The sequence below is a fragment of the Alosa pseudoharengus genome, unplaced genomic scaffold, assembly GCF_046254945.1.
Source record: "Alosa pseudoharengus isolate Yale_2024_CS ecotype anadromous, Long Island Sound unplaced genomic scaffold, YU_APseudo_1.1 YU_APseudo_1.1_scf_23, whole genome shotgun sequence".
Classification (NCBI taxonomy): domain Eukaryota; kingdom Metazoa; phylum Chordata; class Actinopteri; order Clupeiformes; family Clupeidae; genus Alosa; species Alosa pseudoharengus.
The window spans coordinates 15,859,133-15,874,132 of NW_027468685.1; the positions used below are offsets into that span (position 1 = coordinate 15,859,133).

At 45.0% G+C, this 15,000-nt stretch overlaps 1 protein-coding gene across 1 annotated transcript in view; it reads left to right on the forward strand.

Moving 5' to 3' along the window:
- gabbr2 (gamma-aminobutyric acid (GABA) B receptor, 2) overlaps nt 1-15,000 on the forward strand; it is a 218,028-nt gene that overhangs the window by 139,438 nt on the left and 63,590 nt on the right. Inside the window, exons 5-7 of the mRNA XM_076301769.1 lie at nt 4,954-5,019; nt 6,086-6,274; nt 9,035-9,271. Coding sequence (XP_076157884.1) covers nt 4,954-5,019; nt 6,086-6,274; nt 9,035-9,271 — 492 coding nt within the window. The remainder of the gene's footprint in view (nt 1-4,953; nt 5,020-6,085; nt 6,275-9,034; nt 9,272-15,000) is intronic.

The following is a 15,000-nucleotide window of genomic DNA, read 5'->3' on the forward strand; positions in this document are numbered from 1 at the left end:
TACTGGTTATGGGGCCCCCGTTGTACAATGCCTGCATACCACAAATAGTGCAATCATACAATCAATGAGAGCATGTGGTTATAAATTCTTTGATGCAACAGTTGCTTTTCTGGACCAGTGAGTGACATTTGGGTAATTTTCTGCGGCACACCTGATGATCTCTCACGGCACACTAGTGTGCCCCGGCACAGTGGTTGAAAAACACTGCTCTAAAGGTGGATTTCTCACCTCTATGTATTGCAGAGTGGGGGCAGAGGGCCCTCTGTGTACACTGACACAGAGACGTCGGAGTGAGTGAAGGCCGTGTCGGGCGACTTGTCTGGACGAGCCAGGCCTGCCAGCCCTGTCCTAGTTTAGATTGGCATCGTGACGGGACGTTGAGGCGCTGGCAGACGGACACAAGGCGTATAAATGATGTCTTCATGCTTATAAAAGGGCTTTTATGGGAGTAAACAGGCGCAGCCGAGTGCTCGTAATCAGACCCCTCTTATTACCTCTGCCGTAATGGCCATCAGGGTCTTTTTACCATCCAAGGGTCGTGTTGTCGTCACCCAAGATAATTCAAGATGATGAAGCTGTTTACCAAATAGCCACGACAAAAAAAAAAAGAAGTTTGACACCATCGTCATTTTTACACATCAGTTTAGCCGGCATTTAAAAAGCAGATCGGTGCTGTTTTAGTGCTTTTGCCAAGGACATTTGGGCGGAGCTGGTGCCCGTTTGTTTTGATCCTCCATTAAGTTTAGGGCTTCTAGATTGCATTTTCTGCACATACAGTTGGGGTGAGCTGAGGTTTATTTATTTCTTAAACGGTCCCTCATCCATTCCCTACCCTTCCTTCTCCATCCTTCTATTTCACTCTTCATCCTTCTCTCCACCCACTTTCACTTTGTTTTTTTCCCCTCCCTCTCTCTTCCCCACTCGCCACTCTCTCTCTCTCTTCTGTCTCTCCCCCTCTCTCTCTCTCCTTCTCTTCTCTCTCTTCCTCTCTCTCTCTCTCTCTCTCTCCCCATGCTTTGTGAGGAAGGCGGCAGTATTCAAAGGCCTACTGATATAAGTACTGGTAGAATAGATGAATGGGACCAGTAGACCCTGGCAGAGGGCTCTACACAAGCGCCTTCCCAGCATGCTCTCTGGCTCCGCCCCACTAATGGCACATTGTGAGGTTTGCGAGGCCCGCTTTTCTCTTTCTCACTCTCTCTGGCGGGAGAAAAGCTGTGAATGTAGACCACACACACACACACACACACACACACAGGGCCGTTTCAAGCAAAATGGACATGGAGGCCCCCCCCACCGCCCGCAAAGACTACAGGAACCACAGCATCGCCATACAGTTTAAGTTCACCCACTTGTCGTTGCACTTTACTGCATTGACTATCAAAGGGGCGCTCACAGTTTGTCGTTGCATTTTATTCTTAACCAGTCGTTGTCTTGGGGCCCCTGGCCAGCTCGGGGCCCAAGCAATTGCTTGGTTTGCTTGCCTTCTAGCGACGGGCCTGCACACACACACACACACACACACACACACACAATCAAAGCGTGTGTGTGTGTATGTGTGTGTGTGTGTGTGTACTGTATGTGTGTGTGTGAAACATTAGGAGCGAGAGGGAGACGCAACAGACACGTCTCATGTCAAGGTCTGTTAGGATCCTTCTGCTCAGCAGTGCAGCAGATGTGGGGTCACCTGCAGGAGGGGACTCATCAGTGATTACCTCTAATGAGCCCTGGGACATGGCTGCCACGGCTACAGCAGACACCTGGCTATCTCACTGGCCCCCGGCAGCTTCAACATTTCAAGTGTTTTTACCCTCGTCCCCCCCTTTAGGGTGGAAAGAGGGTATTCCAATCAAGTCTTTTTGTCCATCTATGTCAGTGTGTCCAGTCATATAGCTTCAGAGGTACTAATCCAGTCTTAGGGCAGCTTAAAATGGCGGATTCACACTTTTTGATGTTAACCGGACTAATAATATAGAGAATGTCATTGGCAATCCGGGCCTATTGCTGAGGATGTTACACGATGCACCATTGTTTTATTGTTTTATAACACCATTGTTTTATTTAGTGTTCAATGTACTGGCCCTTAGCATAATTTTCCAGAAATAACGCTAAATGGGTACCCAATACATCCCAATACCAATTCATAAATCTTGTTTCTTTAAAGATTTCAAGCAGTTTTTTGTTTGTTTTGTTGCATTGTATTTTCTTTTCATGTAATGAGCCCAGGGGCTATAGTTGTCACATTTCTAATACCTTATTGCCATTGTTACCATACAGACCTTGAGAGTTTTTTTTTGTGATTTATTTTCTTCATTGTAATGGAACTCAGGGTGTCATGGTTGTGGTCGACACCTGGTTGCCATGATGTGTCATCCAGTTTAAAGATTGACAACATGTTTGACAATGAGACCAACTTTTGTTTGACACCTGGATGCCTAAATGAACCTTCATAGACACATTTTGTTCGATTGTTTGTTTGGCACTTGGATGCCTAAATGAACCTTTATGAACACGTTTTGTTCGATTGTTTGCTTTTCATCTGACTGATTGTGTTTGCACTGTGTGTTTTGATGGAACGTATAATCCTCCCTGACAGATGTTAGAAACATAATATGACAAAGAGGCTCATGCTCGTTAAAGTGCTTTCTAAGCAATCTGGACTCCGTGTGTCATGACCAATCAGGGCTGTGCATGCCTCTACCTGCCTGACGGATGTGTATTGTCAGCCGTTGTCAGTTGATGAAGAGGTACCATTTTCCAAGTACAAGGCAATCTGAGACGCTATGCTTAACAAGGCATGCTCCTGCTCTCTCAATAGACTTGCGGGTAACTTTGTGTTGCTTCGCAATGCGGCATCTGAGAAGCTGTGCTCGAGTTGTGGCCAATGTCAAAACCTCTTCTGTCAGCTTCTTGTGGTGCATTGTGGTACCTGTTAAAAAAAAAACTCAAGGATGCAGTGCAACAGGAGAAAGGGGTCTCCGACTCATAGATTGATCTACTGCAAAGCAGAATGGGCAAAGACATGTAGACAGTGAGGAGTGAAAGAAAGAGAGAGAGAGAGAGAGAGATATGACTAGAAGGAGAGGGAGCGAAAGAAAGAGGATAGCAGGGAAGAGAAAGTATGCATTATTTACAGACTCTATCACACGTCTATGCCTTCTCTTTTCTCCATGAATGGCTTGTGTGGGTCCTTTAGATACAAAGCAATTCTCAGGCCAGACACTAACGTCTCTGTTGTTATTATGGATTCAGAGGCTTGTGGCGGCAGAGTCTGAAGCAGCCCATCTTCCAGACCAGCCAAGCCGAACGTGCCCACGTCTGAAAGACCTCAGTGCCCGCACACAGCCCCCATCCCTCCGCACTTAAAGCCTGTGTTGCAGGTTAAAAACCACTGTTGATTAATGGGTACATAAAGCACTCAATATATGTATATCATTTTTAGAAATGTCTCCAAATGGTGTTTTGCCAGTTTTTGTTGTTTTTAGCATTAGCGGGTTTTTTTTTACGCAATTCAGTGATGACGTCACTTTGGGGACTACATGATCTGCGCTTCATTCATTTCAATGCATTTTAATGGACATCGTGGTTACACTTTCAACATAAAGTTTGTATATTTACACTTCGAATTTCGTCACAGCATTTATATCACAGCTACCCTATGATCTACCAATGGTAATAACGGTGCCTGATATCAATTTAGTAATTTTTTTCTGAATTTCGGGAGGTCTCGTTTTGGAGGGTATGTTTTACATTCATTCCTATGGGAAACGGTCGCGGTTACACTTTCAACATAAAGTTTGTATATTTAGACTTCGAATTTCGTTACAGCATTTATATGACAACGACCCTATGGTCTAACAAAGATAACAATGTCTTCCAATGCATGTCAGTTCAATGCATTATGCTTATAACGTTACGACACTTTTTTTGTTACTGTCAGTGAACAGCACCAAGTGAAAGTCAACATTTTCTTTATATCTAGTGATAGTGATCATGTCGTTAGTTCAGATAAGTAGGCTACCGGGCAGACTTAGTCAGAAGATCAGAATATAAAGCATCATGATAGCTAGCTATGGGCTAACTTTCCAGTCACACCTGTGAGCCACCTCTGTTGTTGCAAACTTAGCTTCTAGCCGCCGCCGATTAGGCTGGTCGTGTCTTCAGCATGAATATTTTCGATAACTACTGCTCGTGATTGATTGCCATTGACATCGTCAGGGTACGGCTTACCAAAGAGGGAGATAATATGGGCAAGTCGCAGTTTTGTAGGTGCTTGTGTGGGCTGTGCCATCCCGATGGAAACTGTGGTGGAGAGCTGCAGTAACTAGGGAAGCGAGAGCATTTTGGCCGCTGGTCGAGGAGCTCCCCCCTGACTAGCATATGATATGATCTATCTAGCTATCTATCTACCTGTCTATATACATATCTAGGCTATCTATAGACTATCTATTTATCTATAATCTGCGCTATCTACTGCTGAACAATCCCTTACTCGTCTCTCTTTACTCCTCTCTCGTTACTCTCAAGGGTCTCAAGGTGGGCTTTGGTCTGTAGCCTCCCCAAGGTGACGTAATGCAATGCATTGTGGGGGAAAGGAGAATCACTTCAAACAGCTGTGAAATAGTACCTGCTTTTTCGTATTACTGTATATTCCGTTTTGTGACACCCAACAGCATCAAATACAATGGATAACAGTTTAAATGTTTATTACCAACAAGCAAATTGTGGAAAATGAACCCTGCAACACGGGCTTTAATTTTTAACATTTTAACATGCCTTAAAGTTTGCATCTACAATTTTTGCCATTTTCCATTTAATGACTGTTCAGTTAGTGTGCGATCGATAAGATTTCTTTTAAGACCAGTATGAAATGCTGATGAAAATGTAGAAAATGAAAGTCTTCAGTGTTGACTTCCTATTGTCATGTGTACGTTTTTGTGTCCCTCTCTGCAGGATAATGATGTGAGGATCATAATCGGGCAGTTTGATGAGAACCTGGCCTCCAAGGTCTTCTGCTGTGTGAGTATACTCTACTGAGTTATGTTCCAAATACCTTCTGTTTCCCCTCATAAGGGCTGGGGATGGCTACACCGGGCATGTAACTGAAGCGTTCCGTTTGTGTAGCATCTGCAGCAACAATTAGCATTAGCCAGTCCCAATAATGAATGGGACTGGCTACACACACATACACACACACACACACTCACACTCACACACACACACACACACACACACACACACACACACACACACACACACACACACACACACACAAACACACACACACCAGACGTGATAGTGGCACATACGTGCAAAAAAAATAGACCAGTCTTCTAAAAAATAATTTACGCGACACCAACAGAGCGTTTCAGTTGCGCACCTGGTGTAGCCTTTCTGTTAGCTTGCACAGTCACTTGTTAGGGCGTCCCTCTCCAGTATGTGGAAGCACTAATTGCACACTGAACCTGATGATGAAATGTAGTCTGAATTAGACACTGGCATTGCAACATTATAATTGTAGATTATGATATACTCAGATCGATACATTGCCCTAAAACAATGCTAAAAATAAGCGGAAGCATGATTTGTCTTTGTATATTCTGCATATTCGGTCACATTTGTGTCGATAAGACACAGAGCACAGTTTGGGCACTTTTAAGGGTCGAAGGGTCTTGAAACCCTCTGGTGAGAAGTTTAGTGAAGCATTTTAAGGAAAGAGCAGTGTGCCAGATTTGTTTTTCTTTCTGAATTGATGTCAAGGGTCTATACAGAGTTCACTCTAGCATATCGTAGAGCACATTATGCCCCTAGGCACACATGTGATTGCTTCAGCTTCTGTTGCTTAGATTAGACAATCAGTGTAAACCACTTCTGTATCTTCTCACTCTTCGATACACACTCCTCATTGAATATTTACACAGCACTGATTCATATGTATTAGTATGTTAGTGATGTGTGTGTGGTGTGGTGTGGTGTAGTGTGTACGTGCGTGTGTACGTGAGTGCTGGGCGTGCGTGCGTGTGTGTGTGTGTGTCTGTGTGTGTGTGCGCACACATACATGTATTTACTATCTATTACCCCTCAGGCCTACAACCTGAACATGTATGGCAGTAAGTACCAGTGGATCATCCCGGGCTGGTACCAGGGCAACTGGTGGGAGCAGGCCAACTCCACCAACTGCACCACCAAGAAGCTGCTAACAGCCATGGAGGGCTACATCAGCGTGGACTTTGAGCCACTCAGCGCCCGCCGGATCAAAGGCATATCTGGACGGGTAGGCACACCATGTTCTGTTCTATCACTTTTGTTCAAGTGATACCAAGTCAAGTAAACAGGTGATGCCAAGTCAAATATAAACAGGTGATACCAAGTCAAATATAAACAAGTGATACCAAGTCAAGTATAAACAGGTGACCAAGTCAAATATAAACAGGGGATACCAAGTCAAATATAAACAGGTGATACCAAGTCATCTATAAACAGGTGAAGTACCAATCAAATCAAAAGATGTCATACAAATCATACACAGTATTTTATTTTCAGATAACTATATGCTTTATGTCTATACAGGGAATTTATGCAGATCATATCTTGATATCTTATCATGTTAGAAATTGTCCCTGATGGCTTCAACCTGCTCCTGCTGTTTTCTGAGTCACCATTATGTAAAGCTGATTCTCAGAACCTCTACATTTTGAAACATCATGTGTCATTACATGAAATTGCAGTCATTTTGCTGTAATAAAAGATTTAGTTTTAATAGAATTTCATGGCCCAAGAGCCTCGCATGGGCGAGAAATAACAAAATCAGATTTTCAACTCACAGGGAGGCTTTCATCTTTTATTATGACCGCCGCGCAGCGAAGCGGCGGTCATATAGGTTTAGTCAGATTTGTTTTTTTTTTTTTTCTTTTTTTTTTTTTCTTTTTCGCATGTCCAAATTTCTGTCAATGATTCCCGGGACACTGAAACACCGGGGTAGACGAAACTTGGTGGGCATGTAACCCCATATGGATAGCATGGAACCATCGTTTTTCGTTTTGATCTGTAGCCCCCCCGCTGGACTGCACCCCCCGAAAGGAGGGTAGGGCAGACACAGTTTTCTGTGAATATCTCGAGAACCGTAAGGTTTAGGAGGACCATTTTTTTTTAGTATGTTGATCTCAAGGGGCCATGTCAACCCATTCCAAAACCACTCATTTCATGTATAGCGCCACCTAGTTAAACACAAAAAAGTAAAAATGAGGTGTTGTAATCGCAGGTATCTGTGACCTAACATAGTCAAAACTGCACGAAATTGGAAGTGTAGGATCATTATGACACCCTCTGAATGCACGCCAAGTTTCGTGGAATTCCGTTCATGGGGGGCCACACAATAAATTAATTTATGTTACTATACACCAACTGGCCTGTAGGTGGCCGGAGACAGTTTTCTGTGAATATCTCGAGAACCGTAGGGCCTAGGAGGTCCACCTTTTTTTTGTATGTTGATCTCAAGGGGCCATGTCAACCCATCCCATTACCACTTATTTCATGTATAGCGCCACCTAGTTAAAAATTAAAAAGCAAAAAATTAGGTGTTTTCATCACAATATCTCTGGCTGACATGGTCAAAACTGGACGAAATTGAAAGTGTAGGATCATTATGACACCCTCCGAATGCATGCCAAGTTTTGTGTACTTTCGTTCATGGGGGGCCTTACAATAAAACAATTTATGTGTACATTTAGTGACGTACACCAACAAGGATTCCCGGGACACTGAAAGACCGGGGTACACAAAACTTGGTCGGCATGTACCCCCACATGGATAGCATGGAACTGTCATTTTTCGTTTTGATCTGTAGCCCCCCCGCTGGACTGGACCCCCCGAAAGGAGGGTAGGCCAGACACAGTTCTCTGTGAATATCTTGAGAACTGTAGGGCCTAGGATGACCATTTTTTCCGTATATTTGCCTCCAGGGGTCATGTTAACCCAGTTCATGTGCACACATGTGCACAAACAGATACACACACACACACACACATTCACAGTAATCATGACACATACTCACACAGTAGACATATGTACGCTTCCATGCACAGGCACATACGCAGGCACGCACACACACACACACACACACACACACACACACACACACACACACACACACACTCACACACACACACACACACCCACACACATAACATAAACATAACACAAACAATCAAGAATTTCTCATAATTATGAACAGGCAAGATGGAGGTGGGGTTGTATAAAATGAATTTTACATGTGAAATCTATGAACTAATCATGTTTTGGTACTTGTTGTCTAGCAGATACCAGTGACAATTGAGTGTGGATAATGCAATTTAGTGAGACAGTTAGAATCATATAGGCCTTTCAGCGTGATTTCTTTTTGTGGAAAAAATGTGCTGGACTGGGCGGCAGTCATATTTTGTACCGCTCTGCGGTACATCTAGTTTATTAGAGTTCTGAGGTAGCACTCGGGCAAGGATGTGTAGATGCCATGTGGTCCTTATATGGGCTACTCCTTAGCTACGCAATGGTGATACTGCTGATGTTGTGTGCGTGTGATCTGCATGTGAAACGTGTTCCTAATAGTTGCTGGTGTGCTGATGGCTGGGAAGATGTGTGTGTTTGAATGTGTAAGGGAAATATGTGTATCGATCTGGGGCACGTTTCCCAAAACCATAGTTGCTAACTAAGTTGTTGGTTGCAATGCAATTTCCCATTGACAACCAACTAAGTTGCTAACGGGTTACAAACTATGGATTTGGGAAACGCACCCCTGGTTGCTTGTTTGAGTGTGACTGTGAATATGTATGTCTGTGTGTTTAAATGTGAATATGTCTGACTGTGTGTTTGAATGTGTGTATGTATTTGTGAGATGCTGTATTTTTGTGCTGAAATGTAAAATGTATGTATATATTGTGTGTGTGTGTGTGTGTTTGTGTGTGTGTGTGTGTGTGTGTGTGTGTGTGTGTGTGTGTGTGTGTGTGTGTGTGTGTGTGTGTGTGTGTGTGTCTGGCAGACACCACAGGAGTACGAGCGAGAGTACCAGCGAGAGCGCGAGCAGAAAGGCGTGGAGCCCAGCAAGTTCCACGGCTACGCCTACGACGGCATCTGGGTGATCGCCAAGACACTGACGCGCGTCATGGAGACGCTGCGGGACCGTGAGCGACGGGAGCACAACTTCACCGTGGACGATCCCGAGGTGGGCCGCCTCGTCCTGGACGTCATGAATGAGACCAACTTCTTTGGCGTGACGGTGAGTGACACCAGAAGAACTCGCGTCGGAACAGGCCTATTCCGTGTCGGTTCCACTTTCGGAAGCTAAAGCAAACAAGTGGTCTTGTTGGTCAACAGGTAGAACCAGGGAGGTTCACCTCTATGCTGTTGACACTAATAGTCAGACTACAGTTCGGGTCCAGCCCACGACACCATCCCATCCAGACCCAGACCCATAAACGAATTGTTTTTGAAGGTTTCAAAGCTGCACTAATAAGAGTAGAAAGTTTCTGTAAAACAGTAACAGCATTAAAAGTAACTTTAGTAGTAAGAAGTAATTATTTCATAATAAGTTATTTCACATCATGCTTGCTCAGAGGACAATGGTCAACAGCGAGAACAGAGCTTTTAATAGCAGTTGGACTGACTCTTACATGTTTATTATTCATTCAGTTCAAAGCCTGTATGTCTCATATATTCCAAGACAGTGGCAATTATAAAAGTGCCAATGTGATGCGCCACTATGGGGCAAAACACAAATCTTTTGATCAAGCACTCAACGGTGAACTGAGGGCACAAAAAAGACTGCAGTGTGATCAATTCATCAGAATGTTCCTTGAAAGTATCCTGGATTTTGGGTTGTCAGAAAAACAAAAACACCAATGGAGGGGTTCAAAGGACCCTTAGCTGCAGGAAAAAAACTCCTCCTCCTCTTGTCTCACTGCAAGTCCAATTGAAGTTAAACTTAACATCTCAAAATACCCTATTTTTCTTCTCAGTATAGTCTTATCACGCCTTATTTGTTCTTAGAGTCCCTTAGGAGAAACAGGTGAGATCTCATTTGTCTCATTCAAATTTTGCTTTCCTATGGGTAGCCTACTTATTTGATTTGACTGTTGTTAACTAAATCAGACATTGATACAACTAGGCTACTTCAATATATATAAAGGCCTACATAAATTATCATCTGGACCTTTGCTTGAGGACATTTCCGTTAATGGACGTCACTGACTTTTAATAGAATACCGTGACAAGCGTGGCTAAGTTAAGTCCGAGTAATTGGCAAATCTATTTGAGTAGCCCTATGACTTTGCTTTGCAGGGGAAACTGCTTTTGTATTAGGAGGTTTGCCACTTACTTTGTTTCTAATCCATGGTCTTGGACTACACTCCAGGTAGGTTTGATGTCCGGGGACCCTCATACTGATGAAAAATGTACTGCAGCATAGCAAGTGTCTGCTGAATTAATGTAAAAGCACTTTCAGACTTTTCAGAATTTTTGGGGAAATCCACACTGCCAATGTGTAAGGTGTTTTCCAAGTGGAAAGAGCAGCCCCTATGAATCCTCAGTAGAACTTGAGAACACGTGCCTACAACGAACCCTGCTCAGTAAAGCAAGCTCTGCTTACCCAGCATGCATTTCTTCCCAGCGATGAGCACTCGAGTAACGTGCACGTTTGGCACACGGAGGAAGCGGAGGGAAACGGAAAAGACAAGTCGGGCAGCCAGGGGAGCGCATGCGAGGTCTCGGTGAGCCTGCGCTGCTCTGCGCTACATGTCGTGTCATGGCGGAGGAACGCACGCTCCAGAGCCCCTATTGTTGTTTGTCGACTGACGTCTCTCCCCGAAGGCGAGGCGCTCGGCAACATCTGAAATTAATTAATTTCTAATAACGTGACACGTCGGGTGCAGTGATTTTGTCTGGGGAAACGTGTTACATTTTCGCTCCAAATTAACCTCCGGCTCATTCGGTCGGCTGTTGGTTTTGTTCGCACGCATGCCTCTCAGTTTGTGGCAGATCATCAGCTCCTCAGGGATGTCTAGAAAAAAAAAATCCATACATTGTTCACAACCTCAACAATGCACAAATCCTTACATCTGTCTGATGTTCAATGAAGGGCTCTGAAAGTGGAGGAACTGGGGGTATTGGTGGTGGCGCAAGTGGGGGTGGCATGTTTGAGAGGTTGACTATACATACACACACACACACACACACACACACACACACACACACACACACACACACACACACACACACATCACCGCCACCACTCAGTCCACCCACGCCACATAGAAGCTGCAATCCAGCCCCCTTCCGCTCCATGTGCAACATCGTTGGACACCGAGCCGCCACATGACATTCCCTCAGGGCCGTCGTAGTCGCACAAAGGCCACGTCTTGATTGGAGCGCACGCGTAGCCCCCGCATTGTCAACGCGAGTGGCCCTGAAAAACACACCAGGGAGCGGAATGGCAGACTGCACAGCAAGCACAGCATCATCAACACACCAGCAACCGCAGGCCCTTTAGGAGTCGTGATTGGCCAGAGATGCAAGGGGTGTGTGTGGGTGGGGTGGGGTGGGGTGGGGTGGGTGCTGAAAATGGAGGGAAAAGCGTATAAATAAATGAATGAATAAATAAATAAATCCATACCTAAATATGACAAATATGCCAGGGCTCATGAGGCCGGATGTCAGGAGGGAGTGGGGATGAAGACGGGTGAATGTAGCAGCGCATGGCAGCTTGATTTGGTATGCATGGAGGCGTCAGAGTGCAGGGAGGCTGCTAGGTGTGATGGTTGAGTGATAGCTGTGTGTGTGTGTGTGTGTGTGTGTGTGTGTGTGTGTGTGTGTGTGTGTGTGTGTGATAGTGTGTGAGTAATAGGAAGTGGTATTAAGATAGAGAGAGGAGAGAGGAGAGAGGTAGGGCTCTAAAGGGTGTATTCTGTGTGTATATGTGTTAGTATGCACATGAGTATGTTAGTGTGTGTGTTAGTGTGAGTGTGTATATTGAGTTAGCTGGTGATGGGTGGGGGTAGGATGATGAACAGGGGTTGAGATGAATTGAATAATATGGTGTGTGTGTGTGTGTGTGTGTGTGTGTGTGTGTGTGTGTGTGCAAATGAGAGAAGGGAATACAGATGAAGAATGGGAAAAGATAAAAACATAGACATGATAACAAAGTGTACATGTTTACATGTGTGTGCGGTACTTGTTTATTCTGTGTGTGTGTGGTACTTATTTATTCTCTGTGTGTGTGGTACTTGTTTATTCTGTGTGTGTGCGTTTAAGTATGTATGTGTGTATGTGTGTCTTGTATGTGTTTTTGTGCATGGAATGGAGGGTGACTTCCTTCCAGAAGCATCATGGGATTCTCCTTATCCTCCAGTCCTTTGCTTTGCAGACCACACACACACACACACACACACACACACATACACACAAGACAGGGTCAGTTGAAGGGCATGGCCTTCTTCTAGCTCCCCCCTTAAGACTAGTGCCCGGAGTTCGGAGTTCACCATGACATCTCACCATACCACACTGAGTAGAAAAAACAGGGCCATAAGATGAAAACAAGTGGGCGTCCTGCACTGGGCAGTCTGGAGAGCGCCATGAAAAATAAATGAGGACACGAGAACCTCAGAAGAACTAATGTCATATTTTCTCATGCTGCAGGTTCGTAGGTCCGTTGCAATTAGTGTCGCTGTGAGAAATGTTTGCTTGCGTAATAATGCCATTTTTTCCCTGCGTAAGAACAAACATGATAAACACTTTGCGTCTGGAGTGCGAGGCTTGATTTAATGCTGATTAATGAAAGTGCTTTTCATTATGTGATCTATCGGCGTAAAAGACAAAACACAATGCATTCAGTGAATGGACTGTTTCCGATCGCCTGGTGTTCTACAGCAATTTATCAGATATGCAGACCTATTTGTACTTGTAGAGTGCGCACACACACACACACACACACACACACACACACACACACACACACACACACACACACACACACACACACACACACACACACACACACACACACACACACACACACACACACACCAGAGGAGCATTCAGGGACTGCAGTGAGCTGCTGTTCAACAAATCCTTCTGGAGGAATTAAAAAAAAAAACACACATGCCAGGGAGCCGTACACGAGGAGGCCTGTCTCCATGTACTGTACTGCAGTAACATAATCCCCTTCACACTGAACACCTAAAGATGGAGGACGCAGGATGTTTTGGTCAAGTAGGATATCGAACAAGGCAACTCGACAAGAAGAATGTGCAACTATGTGGTCATGCCTGGAGATTCCTCTTGGATGACACAGGATCAGGTGACGGTCGAAAACTGCTCTAAAACCTAAACCACTCTGAAGACCGAGGCCTGTACAGTATGTCCAAAACGTTACCTGAACACCTGACTGAGCTGAATCTGTTGCTCTAGGCTAGTGTGCTCTAGGCTAGCTGTGTGCTAGCTGTAGGCTAGACTGCATGTCTCGGTAAGACTGAAGAGCAGTAGCTTGAGTGATCTGCACATCTGTTGTCATTTGTTTTTAGTCGTTGCACGCCTCCATGGTGCAATAAATCACAGGAGAGAAAAAAAGCATACATGCTTAATGGTTACGTGTAAATGTTAATGTAAACAGTATCCACAAACACAAAGGCAGGCGACGCACCTCAAGGACCTGTGCAGCACTCACAGGCCATGCAGAGGTGTTTGTGTGTGTGTGTGTGTGTATGTGTGAGTGTTTGTGTGTGTGTGTGTGTCACGTCTGGCAGCAGCTGTCATGGCATGTCAGCCCCTGCAGCCTCACCTTCGCTGACCCTAAGGGGACGTGCACTTTTTGCACGCGTGGGAGATACTCTTAGCTTGAAAAGTGCAGGAGGGAAGAAAAAGAGGCCATTGCCCTCAGTCTCTCTCTCTTTCTCTCTCCCTTTCTCCCTCTCTCTCTCTCTCTCTCTCTGTTTCTCTCGTTCTCTCACTCTCTGTAGCAGGCTGTCACCTCACCTTTAGACACCTAGAAAGTGCCAAAGCCATTATCAACAGGGGCAAGAGGGTGCTATTGCAGCCCACACATTAGCCCCTGTGGTGATCATGGCTGCAGTGCTAGGTGGATGGGGAGGGGAGGGGAGAAGAGGGGAGGAGAGGGGGAGAACTACGACTGGAGGAGGCTGGAAGGAGCTGCAGTGGCCTTGAGGAGGACTAGAGAGAAGGGGCTCTGACTATGCAGCAGATAGGGAGAGAGAAGAGAGAGAGTGGGGAAGAGAAGAGAAGAGGAGTGAGAGATAGGGAGGGAGGAAGAAATGAGTGTAGTAGGGGATGCATATGCACCAAATGCCCTCAAGTGCTGCATTATTTGCCAGTGTGTGTATTAGAACAGAAGGCATGAGACAGAGGTGAGAGAAACAGAGGTGTTATGCTGGGAGATCTTCCTTTGGGTTTGGATGTATCCCTCCATACCATACAGCAACAGTGTGTGTGTGTGTGTGTGTGTGTGTGTGTGTGTGTGTTTTGTGTCTGTGTTTGTGTTTGTGCTTGTGTGTGTGTGTGTGTGTATGAGAGAGAAACAGAAAGATGTTTTGGTAGACTGGTGATGGCTGGAGGGGCCTTGTCATGCACACACACACACGTTTTTTGGATATTCATGAAAATCAACAGAAATAAAGATGTTTCGCAGACGTACACATGGCAAAGTATCTGATGTGCACCAAGACTGGTGCGGGGGGAACAGGTGGGGAACACACAGACCAGCGACAAGCAGGGACTCTAACACACACACACACACACACACACACACTGTGGCTATGCACTATGCAGGAAAGCATCCAAACCCTGAAGGAAATCTCCCAGCATGCAGTCTGCTGGGAGAAGGGCGCATTTTGCGTGATGCTTTATACTAATGTGATGTTTCAGATTCAGCTTTGTCTTTCTCTTTTTTCTCATCTATCTGAGTTTGGCACCTGTTATTTTTGTTGTTATTCAAGCAGC